The sequence below is a fragment of the Typha angustifolia genome, chromosome 13 (genome assembly GCF_048772165.1).
Source record: "Typha angustifolia cultivar Huaian chromosome 13, ASM4877216v1, whole genome shotgun sequence".
NCBI classification, from domain to species: domain Eukaryota; kingdom Viridiplantae; phylum Streptophyta; class Magnoliopsida; order Poales; family Typhaceae; genus Typha; species Typha angustifolia.
The window spans coordinates 5720852-5739406 of record NC_133251.1 but is presented as its reverse complement, the minus strand read 5'-3'; the positions used below and the strand labels follow the sequence as shown (position 1 = coordinate 5739406).

Below are 18555 nucleotides of genomic sequence, written 5' to 3'. Positions count from 1 at the left end.
TCAAGCTTGGCATTAAAAATTAATTTTGAGCTGAAGAAGAGAATAAAGTCTATAAGAATTGACATGTCAATTTAATATAGGAAAGCAGTACAATTAGTCCAAGAGGGACTACTTATTGACATCAAAACATTCTCAAACGAGAAAAAAGAGAAAATTTAATACAACAAGCATGCATAAAAATATTCATGGTGTCTTTTAAGCACAATGATCAAGTCCAAAAAGGACAAGCATATATGCAATTCTATGCAGCAGGGAGTGGCTTCATCTCTTCTTTGATGGCTGCAACCAGTTGATCATAAGCTACTCCCCATGCATTCTTCATCTCAGGGCTCCACATTTCTGGAACTGCCTCCTTTATGGTCTCCAAAAGTGCAAACCTTGTAACCTATACCAAAATTTCAATCACTCTTAATTAATGAATAGTTTATTAAACTGGGTGTGCTCTAATATCGTAAACAAATAATAAATTACCAGATGTTTTTAGAAAATTGAAGATTAAAAACAAAGTACACTAACGAAGTTTAAATCTATAACCCAACAAAAGATAAACTGCGACTCTCTCTGATACTATGTTAAATAACTAATTGACTTAAAAGCTTCATCTATTCTACAGTAAAAAAAATATAAGTCAATTGAAACACGAGTCTTAGATAAATATCGGTATCCGAGTGGTTGAGACATCCTACAAACGATGAGCAATCCTCTCACCTCAAAGTGTCCATCTGCCACACCGTACTTACGGTGTGTGGCTCCCAGCTTCTTTAGAGTCGTTTCTCTCACTGTTATCTTACCAGCTTTCCTCAACTGTGCAGCCGCCTCACATGTCTGAAGAGCAAGCAAAATACGACATCAACCAACCACATAAAATATACATCGTTATCTATGGCGTATTCCCACATAACACCCTGCCAGTTGCCAATTTGCAGTCGAGTTTGAAAGTAAAAAAGAAGAAGAAAAGAATGTGTACCATAACGAAGACGGACATTGCATGGGGTTTAAGCTTGGGGTTCTTCTCTAGTGGCACCTCGGAGTCACGTAGGAAAGAGAAGAGCTGAGTTGCTGATGGTGCAATCTCAAAGATCCTATATTAGACGTATACTTGTTAATATATTGATTATAACGCTTAAGAAGTTAAGATAAGATAATGACAAAAGATTACTCACTTCAAGAAGAAATTTAATCCCAGGTTTGCAGCATCCTTCTTCATCACACTCCAAGATTTGACCACAAGAGCCTCCTGCTCCTCTGTGAAGCCTCCATCTGAAAGAGCCATGGCTACCTCCTTAGCTTTAACTTTCTCTTCCTCTCCGTTTCTTTTTGTAGTAGTTGTTTGTTATAATTTTGTGGAGCAACGGGGAGGGGGGTTTATATAGGTGGTCGAATGCAAGATTGTATAATAATATTAGCAGGGCAGAAGGGGGCAAAGAGATCAAAGATAAAATGGCCTTTGGAGGGGTTGGAAGGGCAAGAAACCCTTAGAAGCTCTATCAATGCATTGGAAGTTGCCTTCTGGGTCAAAAACTATGTGCCGCAGCTATACAAGACATGCATAGTTGTATACTGGATTTTGGACTGTGGGCGGATGCAATGAAGAGAATTGCATCCATTGCTTCTGGAAATTTAATATATATATATATATATATATATATATGTAGAGAGAGAGAGAGAGAGAGAGAGAGTTGTATTGGTATTTCCCATGCTATGCTAGCTTGGAATTACCTCATTTTGGGTGTTCTATTATGCAATCAAGATGAGGAATTCTACTCCAACCGATTAATATATTGTGAGTTAAACTTCTGTAACCAGTTATCTTGTCTTGGTCATTAATGACATCATACTTTTGTAACTTTTTTCTCTAGATAAAATAGAACTTTTGATCAAGAATGAGATCAACTAGAAGGGATGATCAAAAAGCCCATCTGCTCTGCGGCCCATCTCCGCCCAATTTCGATCTGATTAAGTCCAACTCAGCCCACTTTCAACCCAAACCTACTCGAGCCCGATTAAGTAGAACTCCAACCACTTATGCTCTAATATTTAAGGCGGACTACATTTATCCTTCCCTCGCTCAATTAAATATCATGATATATATCTTGTTGACCCAAGAATGAAATCATATAAAAATAATAATATTTGGGAGTCGTGAAGCTTTGTTCTGATGCAATAAGATATAAGACAGAAGAATTAAGGGTCCCAAACCTATAAGTTTAAACTTTTATTAGATTGATTTTGAATTTTAATGAGTATATCAAACCTTACTTAAAGGAGGTGCCCTCTCCAAGAGGGCCTACTTTTTATTTATGTTATATATCTATGATGGAGTGGTTGCAACTTCTACAGTTGGGACCTGCCTTCCCTAAATTTAGCATTACTATTAGAATAGAATTGAAGATGCACTTAATTTGAATCGTATTCAAATTATTTTACTTCAAAATGAACTAAGGTTTTTTTTTAAAATAATGGAATTAAAATGAAATTCATCTAATCTGATTGTTATGGAAGGAAATAGGAATTAATTTCATCATGTTTGATTTGTTTTCATATTTTACCAGTAATTATCAATAAGAATGTGACCCTTAAGGTAGGAAATGAACTCAAAAATCAATCTCAAATCATTGGATTTCACTGTACTTATTGAAATCTATTTAAATCTACTGAAATCAATTGAAATCTCATAACTTAATATTTTCAAACAGCAGATTTAGAGAAATTGATGTAACTATGTCCTAATCTTTAAATATTTGCTTAAATCATGCTATATTCATTGCTTAGTTCATGCTAAGTAAATGATACAATTTAGTTTCTTCCCTTAATATGGTAGCTAACTATAGCATGCTAATTAATGAGCCTAATTCTAATCAAAGAAGCACATACCTTTCGAAGATAGCAGCACTTTAATGCTTCAAAGGGCGACAAAGCCAAGCAAGAATTGTGATATTGGCACGGCTCAATCAAATGCAATTATTTAACTTGCATGGAGAAATTATTTTGATTTGATTGAGCCATTCCAACATCACACTCTCACCTAGCCTCACAAGATCTCTTCTCTTTGCTAGTTTCAACATGGAAAAAAAACAAGGTAGAAGGAAAAATAAATAAAAAAGAATGATGTATCTAAGTAGATAGAAGAAAGAGTTGAACCGGTTTAGAGAATGGAATTGAGAGAGGCAAGAAGGAGAAGGGATGGAAGAAAAGAGAGAGAGTTTGAGAAAGAAATAGAGGAGAAGAATGGTTGAGATGTCAATATCTACCTTACTTATTGCATGGACTAATGGAAATAGTCACACATATAAAGACATGTAGAAGAAAAGCAATTGATTCAGCTAATTAAGCTGGTTTTCCACGTAGTGGTTGATGAGATAGTAATGCAAGTTTCATACCCTAATTTTGAGCTTGGCTTCTTTCAAAACCTTAATATGGTAATAATAGGATCTTACCTTCTTCTGCTATAGTGTAGTTGGTGTAGAATAATATATGATAGTCCTTTTCCAGAATAATTTTTCGGTTTCCAAAATGACAAAAATAAGTTTATATGCGCTATCTTCTATGTAAATTATGTACACTTCATTATAAAAGAACAGTATATAAACTAGCGTAAAAGATAAATACACTCAGTTTCAAATGTTCAATTTTATTATTACCTAGAAGCATTTTGGTGAAAGTAGCCCTGGTCTTCACATCTACAAGAAATTGGGCATTTGTTTCTAATAAGAAACCCTGTTTTATCCCACCAAGAAATTTGCATGATGCATCCATATTAACCATAACTCCAAAGAGTTGATTAAATTTCAAAGTTAAAAACTTCTCCAAAGGAAATGGAGTAGAGCCAGAGATGTCCAGTATCCAAATTGATTAAATATGACAATTGCTTAAAGTTTGATGAGTTAGGTTTGGTTGGTTTTGCTGGACTACTCACTGACTTCATTGTTTTTTGAGACTACAAAAGAGAACAGTTCTGTCTGCAATATTTTAGTGCATCTAATTTCATAATCTGCATTCTGATTCATTTACTAGGAACCTCCTCAATCCAACAATGATAATTTTGAAATTTGCATTTAACCCTCTTGAAAAATAAGAAAGAAAAAAGAAATATATATATATATATATATAAAGGAAATTTTGTAAACAAAGAGCTATATTGTTTATGTAACTAGTGTTGTTATGTGTATAAATTTAGAGAGAGAACCATGGTAGCTTGTGATATTAAAAGTTCAAGAAATGCTACATTTCTGGTAGGTTCTCTTAGAAATAGAAAAGATAAGTGTGACTAAATGACAACAGAGAAGAGCATATATTCGCCAACCAGATGGCTTCATATATTATAAGCAAACAAGAACATAACCAACTCATTCATATACTAGTGACTACTTAAAAATGCAAACCACAAAAGGGAAGCCTGATATTGCACTAATTGTGTCAATATTAGATACAGAAGATCTCAACCAACCAATCATGAATGATTACAAGCTGAAGTCATTAAGCAATTGCCTATAAATCCTTGAAGGACCTTCAATCAAACAATGCTAACTTCCCCACTTGATTATATATGTATGTATATATATATATATAGAGCAGTTGATTGATCCAGCTTGACTTTAGAATCTAAATCTGTCAAGATTTAGAAGAGGATTGTCTTATATTATATATATATTTACCTAAAATAGTACGAAGGCGTCGCATCATGAGTATAAACTATCGAAGTTGGAGATGCCACAACTTTCCTTAATAAAACATATCCAAAATGGTTCGTGAACATGTTAATCTCTACAAAAAGTAAGAATTTCAATAAAAGACATCCAATATTCCCCCGCCCTCCAGCTATCTCTTAAGATCAGAGTAATCTATCTACTATAAAACTCAGTGTTATTCATGTAATTGTAGTTGGGCATTTTGACACCCTTTTAAGCATCTTTGATTCCAGCCTATGTTTCAACCTCGTCGATGGTGGTGCGAAAAATGTAATCCTCAGTCTCCAACTCTTCATGCATCATACTGATGGCAGGTGCACTAGGTTTCTTGCTTTGATTTTGCTCAGTGACTAATGACCTCCTACCCTGGAGATTGAAAAGCATCATAACATAGCAAAACGAAGTATGTTATGCAGTGCATCAATTGAAGTGCAGCTTCCTAGATTCAATGCTATATCCAGATCAGATAAACCCATATTTATATCTATGTGCTGATGAAGATTAGTTCACGACTCTAACCTTCTTTAGGGTGTAAACAAAATAATGGAATGTTTCCCCAAATGTGTTCCATTCAATAGACCAAGTAAATCCTGGGGCTTCAAATAAAGGCCGGCGGAAGTGTGGCTGCAGAAGATGCAGATCACATTTGACTTTTCTTAAAAAGGGATAAAGAAAATAAGGAAAAAAAATGTGATATTCTTTACCTGTCCAAAGGAAATGGAAATGAAAGTGCCTTCTGGCTTCAAAACCTTATGAACACATTCAAGCATTTTCATCACCTTATCTACTGTTGAAGGATTGGGGTTCCATGGGTCGCCACTGTCCACAAACAATACATCCTTTCAAGAGGATGTTTCACATAAGTAGTCTTAATAAAAAAACATGATAAGAGTCGAAGCAGGAATTACAAAAGAAAAGATTCATACTGAATAGTACTAATATCTAGAAGGAAAGGGACTCTCGTTTCTCCATATTTTAGACAACTTCAGACTGAACCACTACCTAAATTTTCACTTTAACAACATACATCATGAAAAAGTTCTTTCTTAGGAAAGCGAAGAAAGTGCGATGATTACTGTGATATACAATCAAAGCTGGATTATATATAAACCAAAAACCAAGCCATGTATTGCTCATAATAAAAAAGATAATGATATAGGAAGAATCTAAAAGGATGGATATAGATAGTATTTAAGATGCATCTTACCAATATTTGATCACTTTATGTACCATCAACTACAATGCATGGCCAACACAGTGAGCCAAAAAGCAAAGGAATTCTTTCTTTTATTTCACTATCATTCAATGGCTCAATCAATAATTAATTAGAACTCCAGAAGTAGCTTGTACAGTATGTTTTTTTTTTCCTATTTTGCTGAAACTGGGAATTAAAGCCATATAGTGTCTAAAGAAGATATTTATACCTAATCCTACCAACACAATTTTCTTACTTCATTTTATCTTCTCTCAAACACTCACTGTATTCACAAAATTTTGCTCCCACACTGTTGTTCCTTAAGGTTTTAGTCCACCAAAGGTAACTCATACATGTGAAATATATAATAAGCAACAGGCAAGGCACGTCTACACAACAAATTGCTAGTATATACACTCAGTCAGAACCTAAAGCAATTCAATTCTGACAGATGCTATTACTGGTTGAAGATGACATGTGAACCCCATTTAAAATAAAAAAAAGGGGCACTTAATTTCATAATGTTGCTCTTTATAGTTATCAGAACCAGATCGGACCGGGTGGTCGAACCGGTGAACAGACCAACAAATCAATTTGGTTTTGTTATTAGACTAAATAAGCAATCCACCCGGTAAAAACCGAACCCGATAGTTGAACTGGTGAACTATACAACTCGGCTAATTTTTGGCGAATTGGTCGGGTTAACTATATCCTTAGTATTTAATTATTCTATTCTATATCCAATGGTATTTTAGTCCTATTTAAACATATTTAATTTATGACATATGTGTTGTTTTTAAATTAGTTTTTTTGCACATATACCCTTGAAAAGTCCCTTATTTGCTTGTATGTTTATCTAAAGTCTATATTTACATATATATCTCTCAAAATATAAATTTTTTGCACGTATACCTTTTAAAATCCTTATATTTTGCATGAATACTACTTGGAATAAAATACCATTAAAATTTAAACAATTTAAATATAAAAAGACAAAAATATCCTTATTCTTGTCTTCATATTTCTCTAAATTAATAGTATTATTATCTTTTTATATTAAATAAATAACTTGAAAATAACCATGAAGGTATCAATATAAATAACATTTATACTACTTTTATAGATATCTATTTATTTTTAGGATTATTTAGATCTATTTACATATTATTTAAATATTTTTAAAAACCAATAATCCGACCGGGTGAACCACCGGTTGAACCAATAACTAAGTGACTCGACCCCTAACCAAGTCAATGTTCGATCCAGTTCTAATAACTATATTCCTCTCTCCTCTAATCCATTTCCCAATGAAGTAATTGTGGAAAAAAGAACAAATATGAAAATTGTAAAGTCTTAGTGTTTCAAACTCGATATCGGGATCGGGATCGACCATTAAAAAAGAAAAAGATATGTATCGACCGTATCAACTGTATCAGTCATATCAGCCTCCCATATCGGATCGGACTATTTTTAATTATATAAAATTCTAAATATTATTTAAAATTCAGGAAAGTTTCTTAAAAAATAATAGAAAAATAAGAAAATAAAAATTAATCATATATGAAGAATAAAAACTAAAAAGAAAAACTTACTCAAAACTATCATAAACTTCAACTTAAATTTTCTGTAGAACAGCAGTGAATAGAGAAATCTCTCTTTTCACTGTTGTTTTGTGGTAGTAGGAAAAGAGGAGTTAAAGAGTTGGTGAGAAAAAGAGAAAAAAACACTAACCCAAGTTCACTAGAGTGCGGAGTAGCTAAAAGGGCTCACCAAATCGACCGTTGGATAAGCTTGATGAAGTATGAAGATGGGAGGAGAGTGTATGTGAGAGATAGAGATAAAAACTAAAAACTTGAAAAAAAGGTAACTAAGGATATCAATTACTAATGTCTTCTTTAGGTACATTTTAAATTTGACCTGAACCTTAAAAATATTTAGTTTCAGCCAATATAGATTTGCTGATCCTAGATCGAAACTAGTCACTAGTCACTAGACTGATTTTGGGTCCAGATCGAGATCAATTATTGCCTATCCCAATTCCAATCCGGATCAACCGATCAGACTTGGGATCGGCCGATTTTGGAAACTATGCTTCCATCCTTTTTCAATCCATCGACAATGATTTTTCATCTACGGTGCTTGTTACTTCACTTTGGAAAGTCAGAATTACAAATAGTAGCTTCACATGTTTCAATACCCTATCCCTGAAAGTTTTGTCTTCTAGTACCTTCTTTAGCAGAATCAGTTTTGATTATTATCATCAGCGCCCGTCAAGCGAACATTCTTCCTCTCATATGCGATTTCCTAATCAGGCTTATTACTTAATATTTTTCACCTAAATTCTTCTCATGCATTCTTTTATCAAGAAGTGTTCTATTATTTCGTGTTATACACGAGTAAAGTCTCAATCGAGAGAAAGTATATCAACATCACACGAGAAAGATTGGTCTTTGAATACATAAAGTCAAACTATTTCTTGATACTCATTGCAATGACCAGGAGTATCACACAGGGCTCAAATTCTTCATCTGTTTAAGTGTTAAAACCTTCAACTAAAATTTCAGGAAACATTCTGTGATATGCTTTTTGTCAGGCAAACTATGTCGACTCCATTAAAACCTCTAAAACAATGTCATATTATTTGGATGTAAAAAGGAAAGAGAGGGATGGAGTTTCTCCCACTTTAGCATAGCAGGTCCCACAAGGTAATCTCTAAGAACTACCAATCTTATTAACTCTTAGTCTTTTACATTATCAAAAATCTACTAACTAGATAAAGAGCATGGTTTATGAGTTGTTAACTCTTAGATTATGTTTAAAAAGCAATACTGAAACTTTTATGCTTCATGTAACCTTAACTATAGATGGACTCTCAAAGCTAATTAAGCCGTAACCATGTAATAAGTCTAATATGCACATATTCATTAGAAATAATCTTATACTCAAACATATGTAGAAAAGAAGTAAACATTCTTTAACTAGACATTCTAATTAGAATTTACCATGGTCCCTTTCTCGATCACTAAATCGAAACTTTCTTTCTCAAATGGCAGGTCGAGCATATCCGCCTCAACCACCTTAATTCCTGCAAACAAAGGCAAGCATCAGAGGTCTAAATTTAAAAAAGAAGAAGAAAGAAATATCTCATAATTACCACTGATCCCCTGCTCTGCCAAGCGCTTCTTCATCCTCTCCACGGCAACAGCGGAAAGATCGCTGCAGGTGATGTCGGTGACGCCTTCGCGGTACAACTCCTCGCACAGCCGCGAGTTCCCGCATCCGACCTCCAGTACCTACAAAAACCCACAAAAAGATACTACAAACATAATTCCAGCCATTTCGGGGCCTAATATGAGAAAAAAAAAAACGGGAGAGATGGAGGCGTACGGATAGGGAGGGGGAGAGGAGAGGGAGAAGGAGGTGCCGGAAATGGGAGAAGTCCTTGAACCACTCGTAGTGCTCCTCTGAGGAGAACCGGGCATCCCTTTGTTTTTGGAGTTGGATCGAAATAAGAAGAAAGAGAGGGGGTTAAAAGAAAATTAGAGCTCGTAGAGAAGAGGGGAGGGGAGGAGAGGAGGTAAGTAGTACCAATAGTGGGGGTCAAGATACGCGGAGGCCGCGTCCGGCGGCTGACGGGCTTCGACGACCTCCGTCTCCATCTCCGCCGCCGTAAATGCAATCGCACAAGCTTCACAAAAGCCGAAAGTGTTGATGATTTGATTCGATCAAGCTTGAGTTGAAATTAATATTAATAATCCATCGAAGATTTCACGATCAATTTTGACTCGTTTATTACTTAGTTCCAATCTTTATCAAAACATGAAAAGAGGGGAAAAAAACATTCAAAAAAGATATTAGAGAAAATTTTTAAAAAATAGTATTTTCCATTGCCGGGATTTGAACCCGGGTCGTCTGGGTGAAAGCCAGATATCCTAACCGGACTAGACGACAATGGATTTATATGTGAAAATAAGTTAAAATTAAAATAACACTAATTTAGTCAACTTGGCGTCTTTATAAATATTGACCTCCAATCTTCTCGTCACATCACCTCCATCAAAATACGCGCTTGGAAAATTCTCAATTTCAACTCATTTTTATTACATTTTGAGAAAAGGGTGCTTAAAAAAAAGTAAATCACCCAAAATCTCTCTCATGAGCTACAAAAGGATAAGTGTTTCACCTCGCTTCTCGTCATCATCTCTAACTACATAATTATTGATTCTTATTCTCATGATCCTTTAACATCCTTCTTCCTCTCTCTGAGGAACTCCACTAGACCACCAAGTGCTACATCAGTCTCATCACTCTTCATCAGTGCCTCTGCTACTTGTGCAGGGGTCACCTCCACCTCCCTGATCAACTCTTCGATTTCTGGGAACAAGAGGTGGTCATCAATGGCGTGGTAGTTGGAAGCCAACACTTTGAATGCATTGAAGCTGCAATAGCCCATATACACGTGCACGTCCATCCTTCCAGGTCTCAGCAGCGCCGGGTCGAGCCGCTCCTTGTAGTTCGTCGTGAACACGATGATCCGCTCCTCGCCGCACGTCGACCATATCCCGTCCACAAAATTCAGCAGCCCAGAAAGAGTCACCTGTTTGGCGTTATGAACACATATCAATAGTGAGAAACAAACTACAAGATAGAGAAAATGAGAGATAGTAATGATACGACACTAACCTTCTCATCTCTTGATGAAGAATTAGGCGTGTTTGATTCTTCGTCCACGTCCCGTTGCTGCAGTTCGATCGTGCAATCGATGTCTTCGATGACGAGTATCGATCTGTTGTCCATTCCGATCAGCAATCTTCGGAGATGCGTGTTGCTATCAACTGCTGTGAGCTCCAGATCATAGATGTCAAACTTGAGGTAATTAGCCATAGCAGCAACTAAGCTAGACTTGCCAGTCCCTGGTGGTCCGTAGAGCAAGTAGCCCCTCTTCCATGCCTTTCCAATGCTCTTGTAGTAGTCCTTCCTCTTCAGAAACCTCGCCAGGTCATCCATCACGCCTCGCTTGACGTCCGGCTCCATCGCCAGCGTGTCGAAAGTCGAAGGGTGGTGGAGGTCTATGGACTCCCATGAGTCCCATTGGTTCATGTGGAGCATGAGTGTTCTATTCTCCTCCTTGATGGACTTGGCTTTGGCTAAGATGAATGGCAAGTAAAAGTAGAGTGCTTTCTCCTTGTGCTTCTTGTGGAAGGTGAGCTCGAACGACCGGTCAACCTTCGAACTCTCGGTGTTATCCTTGCAAAGCAATTGCCATTTGAACTCGGTGCCTTCGAAGACGTCGGTCATCTCCTGGCCCTCGTCCATGCTAATAAGTATGTTCTTCGTGTCGTCAACTCGGCTCACCCTTAGCCTCGGCACGCTGGTGTCGATCCTCGACGCCAGATACGTTTTCGCCGCGTCGAAGATCTGATTGCTGGCGTACCCTTCGGTCGCTTCTATCACGATTGTGTGGAGCGGCGACGAGCGGGAGCGCAGCATGTTGATGCCTGACAAGATGTAGTCCTGGAGTTCATGGGGGATGAACTCGTGGATAACACTGCGGAATAGCATGGCAGAGGCTGCGAAAGATGCAACACTGGCAAACGTCCTCTTGTATGACTCCATGGCGTTGTCATGGGATCCTGCCATGGGGACTTATTTACCTTATGGATTTGGAGGAGGAGACGAGGAAAGCTTGGTGTGTTACGATCTTATATACGAACAGTATGATCATTGGAGTCTTATGTTTCAACTTGCATAAAAGTAGGTCAAAAGTTGAGAGTAGGCTCAGTCCAATTCACACGTGGATACAAATACTTTGCCATATTCCTTCTTCTCCAAGTTTGCTTACGTTTAAAAAAGGACGAGTCGTGGGCTGCAAGGAAATCCCAAGGAAAGTTCTTAGAAGCATATAATCTTGGTGGATGATGAGTTGGTGATTCGTGACATCATAGATGTTCCATCATGCTGAAGTGGTCAGAATCTACATAATAAAAAGAGAGAAGTTTGCATTCAACACGCTACTTGTTAGAATATAAAATTATGGTTTTAAATATAAGTTTTAGAATAGAGAATGAGCTAACAGCCTAACACTTCTATTTATTTATTTGAAATTTACACCTTGTATCTTACTATTTAGAAATTGCACCCTGCTTCTTACTACATATTTATATAATACGCCCCCAGGTTATGTTAACATTAGTATTGTTTACTCAGATGGTGAATATATGTCTTAGTTCAAACCTTCTGTTGACTAAAATGTCTTTTTCTTCTTCTTCTGGGGCACCACAGTACCCATCCACTGATTAGAAAGCTGCATGTCATTCAACATTTTTTTGATAATTTATTTTAGGTGTTTGAGTTAAATTAATTGGGTAAAACTTAATGTGTCAATTCCTTGTCTTAGATTTCATTTTTTTTCCCCCATTTTATTGAATAATTATTATTGTATCATCCATTGAGATCAGATTATTACAACCCTAATATATAAAGAAAAATGGAAGATAGTTTTAACAAGCCCTAATTAGCCCTAATTACTTGGCGAAAAGTAACAACACAAAGAAAAAATAATCACACAAAAATAAAGGAAATACTCTGCTCAAGCTGCTATATGGATATAAAAGATCAACTGATTATTTCCTCATTATCATTGTGGATCCTAGCTAGCCAAGAAGCAAACCTATTCAAACTAGAAAAGAAATATAAAAAAGGTGTTTTGCCGGATTTGACGAGCCTAGACAGCTATGGATCCAACAACGACACCTAGGGTACGTTGATGGTGGTGGAGAGGAGGGGAGCATAGAGTACGTAAAGGTAAAATGGAGGGAAAAAGTGGCTACGATGGTGCCGTGGAGGACGGAGGCAAAGAGAAGGAGAGCAATGACTATATAAAGGGAAAGGGAGCGACGACAGCATAGAAAAAGTAATGATTGGGCAACGACGATGACATACAATGAGGAGGGAAAGAGAGGAGAAGAAGATAAGGGAAGAAGATGAGGAGGAAGAAAATGAAGGAGGAGAAGGAAATATCCTCTCTAAAGAAATATCTCTCCCTCTTTTAGCCTAAGTTACTAGGAGAGGGAAGGGAGAAAGAGCCACTAGCGCTAGTGGAGAGAATTCCACGAAATATATTGTGATGCTCATCATTTTCTTCTAGCATATATGGTGGTGTTTAATGAAATGTCAATTCAAAATCGAAGATTATCTTAACACTCATTAAATAATGCCACAATAAATTAAGGAGTATAGTGGTGTTTATGAAAAAAATTGGTAATATAGTGGCGTCTATTTAAAATGCTAAGAGGAATTATGGAATATAGTGTCGTCGGATTGAAAGATCCACAATTTTCATATCTAATTTTTAAACTAATCCTAGTCGTTCAATTAGTCGATCAAGATCATAATCAGTTTCCCCAATTCCTCTTCTCCAATTTGGTAGCAACCTATATATATCTCAAATCAAGAATTTTCCAATCAATTGAGCAAATTTTTTATGAACTCCCCAGGCTTTAATGTTCATTAGTGGCTTATGCTAATTCATCACATTTGTGTTCTTCATGAATATTTTATCATGCACCTTGTAAGTCCTGTATCGAGTAGTTGTACATCGGTCCTCTTGCTAACCATCTGGCTTAGTAAACTCCGTAGTGATGGGGTCGTAACAATTTGTAGACAAAAGTCAGCTATTTTGAGAGCATTAAATGATTGCATTGCATCCAGTGGACCAAAAAAATGCTCAACTTCTAATTTCTACTGATAAAACTCTTGAAAATGTTTATTTGAATCTAATTTATCTTTCTGATCTCAAATATTTCCTTGACCATTGTAGAAGATTTCTTTTGATGTTATAGAAACCTCGAAGTATTTATCTGTTGTGATGTGTACTAATAGTAAAGACTACATAACCACTGATGTAGATCCTGCTAGAGTCCCAATGGAAAAACATTCTGATGACCCAACATTCATTATGAAGCTTTATTTTCTAACTAATTATCATATCCTTTTCACTTTGATCGGTGAAGCTCTCAAGCTCATAATAATACCTCTTGATATGGATCAAATAATTATAATGACGAGCAATTATCTCATGATCCGTAATCTATAGCAAACTAAGGTACTTTATTTACCATTCTTTTTATAAAAGTTTTATTATTAAACTAAAAAATAATTAAATTAATATATTTATTATTTTCTAAAAAATAATGTCAATAAGAGTACTAAATATGACAGAGGTCTAATCCGGATGGGATTAGTTGATGAATGTACAATTTAACGAATATAATTAATTAAATAAAATAAGTGGATCAAAATTTTCTTATTTTTTAGTATAATTATAAAAAAATAGTTACGATGCTCCATTAACATTTTAAAAATAAAATTTAATGCCATTAGATAAAAACAAAAAAGAATGTGAGACATAGGTTGTATCTCTTATATATATAATGGTTTCATCCTCAAGTATCTATTTTCATATATTTATATAGAGTTAATGATTTCTTATAGTCAAAGTTGATAAGGATGAAATAAAAAAGAATGGCTAATGAAGGATCTTGGAAAGAAATTGGGGGATTTTAAAAATAAACAAGTTAGCTTATGATACATAGTTTTAAGAGCCAATCTTAGTTGAACATTTCATTATCGCATTTGTAAAGCGATACAAGGAGGAAGAAAGAGGCTATTGCAGAAGTCTTTCATTTTTTTTCTAGTGAGAAGCTTGCAGAAGATATGAAATGTTCTTTCTTCCTCCTTGTAATGAAAGACTTCTGCAATGCCAATTCTTCTCATTGGCATAGCCGGTCAAGTCCTTGGACAATTCCTCGTATTAAAAATTTCCACTACGAGAAAGCTACAATGCCAGCTTATATTATGAATATATATATAAAGGCCATGTTATCTGCTAGTGGCTTTCCACGAACAATTTTGGACAGCTAAGATGCTGAGAAATATGCTGCTAGATGTCAACGGCATATCAAGTTAGTTGAACAAGTCATTTCTATTGAAGATTAGTAAAACAATACAGGAGGAAGAGAGAGAGAGGCCATTGCACCCGCCAATTCTGGTTAGAGAGAGAGAGAGAGAGAAGAGTGATCATGGCTGAAGTTGCTCTTGCCTCTGCCATTTTGAAGCCTGTGATCGAGAAATTGAGCTCTGAAATCTGGAAGCAGCTCGGATTACTGTGGGGTCTTGATGGAGATCTTAACAAGCTGAGGGGAATACTTGAAAATATCAACAACGTGCTCCACGCTGCCGAGAAGAAGTCTGTAACCGATGCAAGCGTGAGAAAATGGCTGCAGGAGCTGAAGGATCTGGCTTACGACGCGGATGATGTGCTGGATGACTTCCAAGTCGAGTCACTGCGGCGCAGCGGCCATGACCATCCCATCGCAGGAAAGGTACGCGACTTCTTCTCGGCTGACAACCAACTTGCATTCCGTTATAAAATGGGCAAACAGATTAAGAAAATTAATGAGAGGATGAAGGAGATAGATGAGAACAAGAATAGATTTCAATTTCCATTGATCAATGAGGTTTCCGTGAACACTGGAATACTGTCCTACTCGGAGAGGGAGACTTTCTTGGCTAATGATAATGAGGTCGACGAGTTATATGGAAGAGATGAGGACAAGGAGAAGATTATAAACTTCTTACTTGAGACAGGCAATGATAGAAGATTATCTATCCTTCCAATAGTCGGTTTAGGAGGAGTCGGAAAAACATCACTTGTTCAAATGGTCTTAAAGGATGGGAGGGTTAAGGAGGCCTTTCAACCTCCAAGTAATCTACCTCCGATCTGGATTTGTGTCTCAGAAGAATTTTCTGTAAAGGAAATTGCACGTAAAATCATTGAATGTATTACTAAAGGAAAGTGCGATATCTCTACTATTGAAGTCATGCGAAGTCGACTCTCCAATTTAATTGGCGGGAGTAAAATCTTACTTGTGTTGGATGATGTTTGGAATGAAAATTTTCATGAGTGGGAGAGGCTAAAATCTTTGATCAGTTGTGTTGGATCAGGGAGTAAAGTAATAGTAACAACACGTAGCGATGAGGTTGCAAGAATAACTCATGCCACAAATTCACATCGGTTGGCTGTTTTAGAGTTTGAATATTGTTGGAAATTGTTCAGCCACAGGGCATTCCAAATTGGGACAGAAAGGGAGAACCTAAGGTTGGTAGAAATAGGAGAGGAGATTGTCAAAAAGTGTGGAGGGGTACCATTAGCAGCCAAGGCTTTGGGAAGTCTGATGGGCTCAAGAGAGAGGGAAAATGAGTGGCTTGGTATTAGAGACAGTGAAATTTGGAAATTATCTCAGAATGATCAGTATAATCAAGTTCAAATTTTGCCAGCTCTACGATTGAGTTATGAGCATCTGCCATCTCATTTGAAGCAATGTTTCGCATATTGCTCATTGTTTCCGAAGGACTATGTGTTCGATGTGGAGAGGCTAATTCAGTTATGGGCCAGTGAAGGCTTTATTTCTTCATCGAGTATAGGCATGTATCCTGAGGACACTGGTAACAGCGATTTCAAATATCTTCTCCAACGATCCTTCTTTCAGGACGAACGGAAAAGCAAGGCTGGCGATGTAATATCATGCAAAATGCATGATTTAAATCATGACCTTGCTTGCTATGTTGCAGGGCCTGAATTCTCCTTTGGAAGAAGAATGGTGGAGAATAAGGATAAATGGCGCTATGTTTCAGTGGATCTCAGTGTTCCTTCTGAAACAATGGTTAGAATGGATGCCATTGATAAAGCAAAGAAGTTGCGTTCGTTCATCTCAGTGCACCAAAAAATATGCTACATAAACTTAAATATACTATCACAGCATTTGTACTTGCGTGTGCTAGATCTAAGTTGTTGGATCAAAGAATTACCTAGCTCAATTGCTAAACTAAATCATTTGAGACACCTTGACCTGTCATGTAATCCAATAGAAACATTGCCTGAATCCATGACTAGACTTCGTCGTCTGCAAATATTGAAACTCAGTTATTGCTGGAATCTCCAAAAGCTGCCTCAAGGCATGAGTAAGATGACGAACCTTAAAATCTTAGATATCACAAATTGTAATAGGCTGGACGGAATGCCGCCTAGGATGGGCAGACTAACGAAACTTGAGACGCTTCCATTATTCTTGGTTGGCAGTGAGCCTGGATGCACCATTCTTGAGTTGCAGCGACTAAATCTGCTGAGAGGTGAATTAGAAATCAGGTGTCTCAATAAAGTGAAAGATGCAGAAGAAGCAAATTTAGCAAATTTGAGTGCGAAGACGAGGCTGCGGTCATTAACTCTGGATTGGTACATAAATGATCAGATTGGAAACACAGAAGACGTGAAGAACGATGTGCTCGAAAGCCTGCAACCTCCTCATTGTCTGGAAAAATTGAAGATCATCCGCTATGATGGTAATAGGTTGCCGAGTTGGATGACAAGTATTCAGAGTCTAGTGGATGTGAGACTAGTGGGTCTATGGAGGTGGGAATGCCTTCCGCCGCTGGGCAACCTGCTGCATCTCAAGTATCTTTGGATAAGTAAAATGTCTGCCGTGACGAAAATTGGACGCCGGTTTTACGGGGATGGAGGCTCATTTCCTTTTCTGGAGGAACTTACCTTGAAAGAGATGCCTCTATTGGAGAATTGGTGCACGGTGGATGTAGAAAGACCACCAGAGATGGCGACGTTCCCCCGCCTTAGGAAATTATTTATCTGGGAATGCCCCTTGTTGAAGGTTCAGCCGAGTCTTCCGCCGGCGATAACGTCGTTGGAAATTTGGGAAAGCAATCTTCAAGTATTGTCGGCGAAGAGCCTACAAGACTCGTCAAAGCTGAAAACCTTACATATAAGAGGATGCCAGCTGACATTGTCGGAATCCAATGGTTGGGATGGACTACCCTTCCTTACCGCTCTTGAAGAGTTGACAATTAATGACATTCCAGAGCTGGCCAGGCTTCCGGCAAGCATCATCGAGCATCGCTTCCCCTCCCTCCGAAGAACGCAACTTTTGAAACTTCCAAGCTTCACATCACTGGGAATGGATCTGGATAGACAGGAAGAGACGCCTCCCCTCTTCTTCACTACGCTCCAACTTCTGCAGATAGGAAGATGCGACAGATTGACGACACTGCCCGAATGGTTGGGATGCCTCACCTCCCTCCAGTATTTGCAACTTGAAGATTGCGAGAATCTCGCGACATTGCCTGAAAGTCTGCAACGCGCTATTTCACTCAAGGAATTGGAAATCAAGAATTGTCCTCTTCTAGCGAGTCGATGCGAGAGGGAGCAAGGGGAGGACTGGCACAAGATTGCTAATATTCCTATTTTGAGGATAATCTAGAATCTAAGTTGATTCTTCTATTAATAGAAGTGATCTCTCCACTTGTTCTACACTGTTTCTTTAATTTCTTGTCTATTCCGGCATGTGTTCTTAATTTCATATCATTCCCCGAAGGAATATCTGTTGAAGTTTAGCTCAAACTCAGTTTTCAGCAGTTTGTTTTTCTTTTCTTTTTTATTTTTATTTTTTTGAGATGAGGTGTCGGGGTGTTTGAACGCCCCCCGACGGCGTTTGAACAAAAAGCCTTGAGAAGCTTTGCACATCAAAGGCATTCGAATGGGTCGTTAGGGCGTTCAAACGCGTTTTACCGAGATGATTTGTACTTTGAAGATGTTCGAATGAC

The 18555-nt window shown here is 37.2% G+C and overlaps 4 protein-coding genes and 1 non-coding gene across 5 annotated transcripts; 1 reads left to right on the top strand and 4 right to left on the bottom strand.

The window, feature by feature from the left end:
- Positions 1 to 50: 50 nt before the first annotated feature.
- On the bottom strand, positions 51 to 1338 carry LOC140773007 (anaerobic nitrite reductase GLB1-like). Its single transcript, XM_073115312.1, has 4 exons — positions 1164 to 1338; positions 968 to 1082; positions 709 to 825; positions 51 to 385 (listed from the first exon to the last, which is right to left on the bottom strand). Exons 1-4 carry the CDS (start codon positions 1271 to 1273, stop codon positions 242 to 244), a joined length of 486 nt encoding a protein of 161 aa, XP_072971413.1. The 5' UTR covers positions 1274 to 1338; the 3' UTR covers positions 51 to 241.
- A 3179-nt stretch (positions 1339 to 4517) lies between these two features.
- On the bottom strand, positions 4518 to 9788 carry LOC140772791 (uncharacterized). Its single transcript, XM_073114982.1, has 7 exons — positions 9472 to 9788; positions 9271 to 9367; positions 9038 to 9176; positions 8886 to 8968; positions 5393 to 5527; positions 5208 to 5312; positions 4518 to 5054 (listed from the first exon to the last, which is right to left on the bottom strand). Exons 1-7 carry the CDS (start codon positions 9540 to 9542, stop codon positions 4923 to 4925), a joined length of 762 nt encoding a protein of 253 aa, XP_072971083.1. The 5' UTR covers positions 9543 to 9788; the 3' UTR covers positions 4518 to 4922.
- On the bottom strand, positions 9766 to 9839 carry TRNAE-UUC (transfer RNA glutamic acid (anticodon UUC)). The gene has a single exon. It is a non-coding gene; the product is annotated as a tRNA-Glu (tRNA).
- A 48-nt stretch (positions 9840 to 9887) lies between these two features.
- Positions 9888 to 11603, bottom strand: LOC140774024 (AAA-ATPase At3g50940). The gene is made up of 2 exons (XM_073116843.1): positions 10567 to 11603; positions 9888 to 10480 (listed from the first exon to the last, which is right to left on the bottom strand). The coding sequence occupies exons 1-2, from the start codon at positions 11521 to 11523 to the stop codon at positions 10115 to 10117; spliced, it is 1323 nt and encodes a 440-aa protein (XP_072972944.1). The 5' UTR covers positions 11524 to 11603; the 3' UTR covers positions 9888 to 10114.
- A 3278-nt stretch (positions 11604 to 14881) lies between these two features.
- Positions 14882 to 18357, top strand: LOC140774371 (disease resistance protein RGA2-like). Its single transcript, XM_073117342.1, has one exon. It carries the CDS (start codon positions 14964 to 14966, stop codon positions 18210 to 18212), a length of 3249 nt encoding a protein of 1082 aa, XP_072973443.1. The 5' UTR covers positions 14882 to 14963; the 3' UTR covers positions 18213 to 18357.
- Positions 18358 to 18555: the final 198 nt, after the last annotated feature.

Bases quoted from the DNA above. Each gene is read 5' to 3' on its own strand.
- LOC140773007 (XM_073115312.1), bottom strand. From the start codon at position 1,273: ATGGCTCTTTCAGATGGAGGCTTCACAGAGGAGCAGGAGGCTCTTGTG. The intron at 1,083-1,163 runs GTGAGTAATCTT...CGTCTAATATAG, and splicing joins GGATTAAATTTCTTCTTGAA to GATCTTTGAGATTGCACCAT. The intron at 386-708 runs GTGAGAGGATTG...ATTTTGGTATAG, and splicing joins TGGCAGATGGACACTTTGAG to GTTACAAGGTTTGCACTTTT.
- LOC140772791 (XM_073114982.1), bottom strand. From the start codon at position 9,542: ATGGAGACGGAGGTCGTCGAAGCCCGTCAGCCGCCGGACGCGGCCTCC. The intron at 9,368-9,471 runs GTACTACTTACC...CCAAAAACAAAG, and splicing joins TATCTTGACCCCCACTATTG to GGATGCCCGGTTCTCCTCAG. The intron at 9,177-9,270 runs GTACGCCTCCAT...GGGTTTTTGTAG, and splicing joins TCCTCTCCCCCTCCCTATCC to GTACTGGAGGTCGGATGCGG.
- LOC140774024 (XM_073116843.1), bottom strand. From the start codon at position 11,523: ATGGCAGGATCCCATGACAACGCCATGGAGTCATACAAGAGGACGTTT. The intron at 10,481-10,566 runs GTTAGTGTCGTA...AACGCCAAACAG, and splicing joins CTTCATCAAGAGATGAGAAG to GTGACTCTTTCTGGGCTGCT.
- LOC140774371 (XM_073117342.1), top strand. From the start codon at position 14,964: ATGGCTGAAGTTGCTCTTGCCTCTGCCATTTTGAAGCCTGTGATCGAG.